The 7388-nt window shown below is 41.6% G+C and overlaps 1 protein-coding gene across 1 annotated transcript; it reads left to right on the forward strand.

Annotated features, from left to right (window-relative positions):
* Positions 1-29: 29 nt before the first annotated feature.
* fem1b.L (fem-1 homolog B L homeolog) lies at positions 30-6345 on the forward strand. The gene is given in 2 exon segments (NM_001092216.1): positions 30-492; positions 2202-6345. Coding segments are annotated over 2 exon segments (1890 nt in total). The 5' UTR covers positions 30-238; the 3' UTR covers positions 3838-6345.
* Positions 6346-7388: the final 1043 nt, after the last annotated feature.

Raw genomic sequence — 7388 nt, forward strand, 5'->3', positions numbered from 1 at the left:
ACATGAAGTTTCAGGGCTCGCTTTGAAATGCAGCTGTTCATAATCGATCAGTGTTGTTGGGACGCGCACTTGGCTACCATATGGGGGAAACTAGTTGGAAATCGAAATGGGGACAAACGACATCAGGACAATCAATAATCCGTACCGCGGAACTATAGTACAGCTGACATGTTTCCAGGGGGGAATAACTTTAGGGACCGGAAGTGGGGAGCCGAGGACCTTTTGCAGCTGCCCAGGTATGGCCCTGGACGGGCTGGCCGGGTACGTGTATAAGGCGGCGGCTGAGGGCCGGGTACTTACTCTGGCTGCCTTGTTACTCCATCGTACCGAACCTGAGATCCGAACCGTGCTCTCCACTGTCACCCAGCACGGCGGCCAGAGATCCACTCCGCTCATCATCGCCGCCCGTAACGGACACAGCAAGGTGGTGCGCCTGCTCCTGGAACATTACAAGGTGGATGTGCAGCAAACTGGCACTGTGCGCTTCGACGGGTGAGTAGGGAGAGGGGAGCATCTTCATGAAGGGGCAGAGGTTACACATAGCACCTGGGCTGGTGGGAAAGTGAAAGCAGGAAGCTTCAGTAACAAAACTAAAGTTTCTATAAACACGCTGCTGTGTAGCCATGGGGGCAGCCATTCAAGCACAGGATACACAGTAGATAATGGATAAGTTCTGAAGAATCACTACATTGTTTATCTGTTATCTGCTGTGTATCCTGTGCATTTTCTCCTTTTCCAGCTTGAATGGCTGCCCCATGGCTACACAGCAGCTGGTTTATATAAACTATGTACAGTTCCTGAAGCAAACACACCAGTTTTACCAGTGCAGCACATCAGTACATTATCTTTTCATGATTTTAAAACACTCATTTCTTTATCAGTAACCCACCTGTGTATATATTTAAATAATACACAAGCCATGAATATCTTGTAAATTATATCCTTATAAAGGTGAGTTCTGATGTCATCAGTCATAAACGGTGAGTTCTGATGTCATTTCTGTCATATTACTCACTGAAGCTTGTGTATTATAATAAAGAAAGTACCCCCTGTTGCAAAATATGAGGATATTAGAAGTAACCTCGGAGTTCCATGACCTGTATAAAAACACTCTGCCTCGTGTTTTTATATGGTCATGAAACTCCTCGGTAACTTATAATATCCTTATATTTTACAAGAGGGGGTACTTTATTCACTATATAATGAACAAAAGCCATGAATATCCTGTAAATTATATCCTTTATAAACGGTGAGTACTGATGTCATTTCTGTCACATGACTCACTGAAACTTGTGTATTATAATAAATAAAAGTACCCCCTGTTGCAAAATATGAGGATATTAGAAATTATCTTTGAGTTCCATGACCTGTATAAAAACCTCTCGGCCTCGTGTTTTTATATGGTCATGAAACTCCTCGGTAACTTCTAATATCCTTATAATTTACAACAGGGTGTACTTTATTCACTACATAATGAACTTCATAACACTCTACAGGGTAAGATTGAGACTTTTTAGGGTCTTCCTTTAGAAAGACTGTATATCCACCCCTTGTTCAACAGTTGTTCAATGACTAATGCTTGTGCATACTTTCTCCCTATTTCATCAAGGAATGTCCATGTTTTCTGTTATTTCTGTATAAAGAGCTTTCTTGTAATTGTAACTAGGGAAATCAGGGACGTTTTATAAAGAGTTTTGCCTCATTATTTATTTTCTTTTTAATAAACCTTCTGGGTAAGGTGTTTAGAAAAATAAATATAACTATGATCTGTCATATTGCAAAAAGATAATATCAACTCCGCTCAGTCTCACTTTGTGCAAGAGAAAAATGTTATGAGTTGCTGATCTGCCCACTTTTAATATCATCACTAATACAGGTCGGTTATGAACATTATCATGGAAACTTCTGCCTGTTTTTGACCCTAAGGTAACAGCAGCCGCCCAGCTAAGCACCATGAATAGTCTTGTTTTCCATTATTGTAAAGGTAGACAAACAATGGGTGTACCCACTATTTTCACTGTTTGTGATATAACTACAGGTTGAGGAATGTGGATGTGCCGAGAGTATCTTACTTTTTAGGACATTTAAGTTTAGAGTCTATGCATCTAACACATTTTATCTATTCCTTTGTATTATTCATTGCTTTGTTCCTCAGTGTTCTTTCATGGCTATTCAGATTTATTTTTCCATTCCTTCTGTAGATATATCATTGATGGAGCTACTGCCCTGTGGTGTGCTGCTGGAGCCGGGCACTATGAAGTGGTAAAGTTGCTTGTGAGCCATGAGGCAAATGTGAACCACACAACTGTCACAAATTCCACCCCTCTGAGAGCTGCGTGCTTTGATGGAAGACTAGACATTGTCCGCTTTCTTGTGGAGAACAATGCAAACATTAGCATCGCCAATAAGTACGACAATACGTGCCTGATGATTGCTGCTTACAAGGGCCACTCTGATGTAGTGCATTACCTTCTGAGGCAACATGCTGACCCGAATGCCAGAGCTCACTGTGGAGCAACTGCGCTGCACTTTGCAGCAGAAGCTGGACACTTAGATATTGTGCGGGAGCTGGTTAAGTGGAAAGCAGCTATGGTTGTTAATGGACACGGGATGACTCCTCTTAAGGTAGCTGCTGAGAGCTGTAAGGCAGACGTGGTAGAACTGCTTCTTGCACATTCAGACTGTGATGCCAAGAGCCGTATAGAGGCATTGGAGCTTTTGGGAGCCTCTTTTGCCAATGATCGGGAGAATTACAACATCACCAAGACCTATCAGTATTTGTACTTAGCAATGCTGGAGAGATTTCGGGACCCCTCAAACATTCTTCACAAAGAGGTCCTCCCTCCAATTGAGGCCTATGGAATGAGAACAGAATGTCGAAATCCACAGGAGTTAGGCGCTATCCTCCATAACACAGATGATCTCCATTTGGAGGGCTTGATTGTTCGCGAGCGCATCCTCGGCTCTGACAACATTGATGTGTCGCACCCAATAATATACCGGGGGGCGGTGTATGCCGATAACATGCAATTTGAACAGTGTATCAAGTTGTGGCTGCATGCGTTGCAGCTGCGTCAGAAAGGAAATCGCAATACACACAAAGACTTGCTGAGGTTTGCGCAAGTGTTCTCTCAGATGATTCACCTTAATGAGCCAGTGAAATCTCGGGATGTGGAACGTGTGCTGGAATGTAGCGTTCTCGAAATAGAACGTGGTATAGCTCGTATCCAGAATCCCCAAGAGCCCGATGCCCATTCTACACTGGAAAACCATGAATGTAATCTCTACACTTTTCTTTACCTTGTTTGCATATCCACAAAAACTTGTTGCTCAGAGGAGGAGCAGCCTTGCATAAATAAGCAAATCTACCGCCTTGTACACCTGGATCCTCGAACAAGGGAAGGAGGCAGTCTGCTGCATTTGGCAGTTGATTCCGGCACGCCTGTAGATGACTTCCACACTAATGACGTCTGCAGTTTCCCAAGTGCCCCAGTGGCAAAGCTCCTTATTGACTGTGGAGCGAACGTTAATGCCGTGGACCAGATGGGTAACAGCCCACTCCATGTTATAGTACAATACAACCGTCCTATCAGTGATTTTCTTACCCTGCATGCCATTATCATCAGTCTTGTAGAGGCAGGGGCTCACACTGACATGACCAACAAGGAGAAAAAGACTCCTTTGGACAGAAGCACCACAGGGGTGTCAGAAATTCTACTTAAAACTCAAATGAAGCTTAGTCTGAAGTGCCTAGCAGCCCGGGCTGTGCGACTTCACAACATTAAATATCAAAATCAGATCCCGAGGACTCTTGAAGAGTTTGTGGAATTTCATTAAACCTTTGTTTGGATGAACTTCATTTATATTCCTACAAACATTCTTTGGTTACACACCATTCCTTAGGGCCCACCTGTATCTTCTTGGGGCAAAGCCAAAACAGCCACCACTTATATCATCTAATTTTCTTAATTGTTCCATCGCTCTGAAGAATGCTGCAGTCTCATGTTTTATTCTGATTCTCTTCCATGATGTTGCAGCTGCTTTAATTACTGATCAGGTTTTAAAGAGAATAAGATAAGGTGCTGAATCCCCACTTCAGGTTTTTTTTTTTTTTTCTGTTAAGGGAGAATTGGTTTTTGAATTTTTAATGGCTGAAGCCTGCTGAGACTTTCTTCCACATGGAAGTCTCCAAAAAAAAACTTCTGCAGGGTCCTTTGATGACTGCAGCCTAATGTCTGAATGTCACCTGAGACACTTGAGGGGATTTGGCAGGCTGTTTTCCCCTAGTTACCCATCGTTTACCTCTGAGGGATAGCTGAACGGTGTCCATAGCATGTGGCTGGCAAGTGCTGGAAATTGGCCAGCCTGAGTGGCTGTGGGCATTGGGTAACAAGAATTGGGTGCAAGTTGTTTACATTGCTTTTGTCCAGGCAAACTGACAATATACCAGCTTGATCACTGCACTCACTGTAGCAGGCTAACACAAGCACATTTCATCAGTTTCCCTTTAGGCTTTGGCCATATAGGCTTTCTTAACCATGCAAAATGTAATAAATCATAGGTTACATTTGTCTTCGGCAGCCTCTGGGAGCTCACCAGGCAGCTGAATGAGGCTCAGAAAGTGCCTATATAGATTTGCTTCCCTGTGTCTGAGCCAAATGAACCCAGTAATGCTGAACTGTGCACGGCACACCAAAAGTGGGGACTGAAAGTCTTCACAAAGGGCAGTTTCTGGTATCCCAGTCCGCTACGATGGTTGAGATCGCCGAGGCTTCATAAGACTGACTGTAGGTTTGTTTGTACAAGCTTTTAAATTAAGAAGGTCTATAGATCACTGTCAATAGGCATCAGTCAGGGACGTGTATTTGGTGTGTAATCAATTTTTCCAAAAAAAATGTTTTTTTTGTTCATGGCTGAAGTGCAGATTCTTGATTAAGATAATGAAAAGATAAATGGTTTTATTTGATTCTAAGTCAATGTGACAATATTAAAGGCCGGTTAATACCAAAGAAAACCTGTAGCCTCTGCATAAGGTTTCTGTACAGTTTGCTATGTTTACCAGCCCTGTGGAGCTAATGTTCTTGCCTCCATTTGTGACCAAGTGCCTTGGGGGTGCTTTCCTTTTTCCAATCCCTCCCTTATTTTGGTTAATATGAACATGTGCAATTTGAAGCCCAGCAGTGGCACCTGATCTATACAATTAAAGAAATACACTAACAAATAAAAGGTAAGCAGGAGGGAGATCACAGCTAAGTTGGCTAAGGCTGGTGCACATGGTAAATTGTACAGTGGCCCTATGTAAACAAATTTAAGGGCAAAACTTCATAGGGATTTAGCTGTGTTTTGTTTGTGGTTTGATATGAACTTTATGAAGATCAGGGATTGACTATGTACTAAGTATTGAGGGGGGGAGCTTAAAGGGATACGGGGAGTGATTTTAAGGTGCAGCATTTCCATTCCCAGGAAGAAGTACTTTGGAAATACACTTTGTTTTTTCTTTAAAGGTTGTGCCATACCTAGGTATTAGATCCTGCCAATTGCACTGCTGTACTACTTAATTATGGAAAAACCAGTCTGTGTTCCTTTAATGTCTATTAATATGATATCCTAATATCTCCTAAAACCTAACTAACTAGGGTAACTCTCCCGTATGGATAGCGAGTGGCTTCATGCATTATGTCCTGACCAATCTAATATTTGCACAATTGATTTTTTTTTCTTTATAAAAATAACAGGTTTTGCTAACCTTTTGTATGATTTGTGCTCCGAGTGGAATTTCATTTGTCACGGTCACTCCTGATTAGAAAAAATATGAAATCTCACTCCCCCTTAACTCTCTCTTCTTAAAGGAAAAGTATGCCCACAAGTTTATTCTATACCCTTAAAGGATTTGTAACACCAAAAAGTGAAAATGCATACATATCTATATTGTGCCTGTCTGTTACCAACGAGGAAACACCTTTAGCAACCACAGCATTATAATGTACAAGACTATTTCATCCTTTATGTGCCATGAAGGACATTTGGCCTGTTGGTCAGCACCTCGGTACTAAACCATTGGATGCTAAAACCTGCTTTTTGTCTATGCAAGATGGACTCCAGCTCCCATCTCCTCTGACTGCTGCAAAGGAACTTTTTCATGTACACTGAATTGGAGTTTCTGAAGCAAACACACAGGGTTTTTACAAGGGCAGGTTAAGAGTATTTTATGTTTCAGTGGGAGAAACCCTTTTTTATTTTTTGGTGTTACTGGCCCTTTAGGCACACAAAGGCAAACGCGATATGTCTACTCTATGCATATGTATCAATTTGAATATGAAAAAAATAAATGGGACAGATATTTTTTATTTTTTTGTTATTGTTTTTACTGAATCAAGTCTGCCTGAGTGCAGGGGATTGAATAAAACTAAGTGACTCAGAGATTCTCCACTGCAAACAGTAAGCTTTGTGGTGCTCCCAACCACTGTCATCTCTTCTAATTCTAAAGAATGGGGAAAGGCTGATTACAGTCCCAGGTTCTCCCTTCTGGCCATAGTCTGTCTATGGGAGACAGGGAAGGGAGTTTTAACCACCACCCCAGTCAGATTATTCCCAAAACTTTTACCCCCAAATATAATTAAAGGCACTAAGTTTGCCCAGGAACAGTAACCCATAGCAACCAATAAGCTTTTAAACAGGTCACCAGTAAATGCTACTTGCTGATTGGTTGCTATGGGTTACTACCCCTGGGCAATCTTAAGATGGCCATAGACGCAAAGATAAAGTCATACAAATCTTTGTTGCTTCCGATTTTCGGATTGTGTGGATCGTCCTGACATTTTTCGTGCAAACGACACGATCGGTCGTTTAGTTGATCAGACAGGTAAGAAGATTTCTGACGGCTAACGTTAATATCTTTGCATGTATTGCCTATCTGACTGCGCAACTGTCACTATTATTTGTCAGACATAACTTTCATACGATTGCTGTCTGTCACTTAATGGCCAGAACATCGTCTGATTAGTTCTTTGTACTACTTCATTTAATCTGAATGGTTAGTGGTAGGTCAGGAGATTGCAACAAACCATTGTGCGATGGATATAAGGATATATCTGCACGTCTATGGCCAGCTTTATTACATACGCCCCTTAGTGCTATAGATCACCAGGAGATATAATACTCTTCAGTTCTGTAACACACAGCAACAATTAAAGAGGTTGTTCGCCTTTTAAGTTCATTTTTAGTATAATGTAGAGTGTGATATTCGGAGACAATTTGCAATTGGTTTTCATTTTTTATTATTTGTGGTTTTTGAATTATTTCACTTTTTATTCAGCAGCTCTCTGGTTTGCAATGTCAGCAATCTGGTTGCTAGGGTCCAAATTACCCTAGCAACCATGCATTGATTT

The sequence above is a fragment of the Xenopus laevis genome, chromosome 3L (genome assembly GCF_017654675.1).
Source record: "Xenopus laevis strain J_2021 chromosome 3L, Xenopus_laevis_v10.1, whole genome shotgun sequence".
Lineage (NCBI taxonomy): Eukaryota > Metazoa > Chordata > Amphibia > Anura > Pipidae > Xenopus > Xenopus laevis.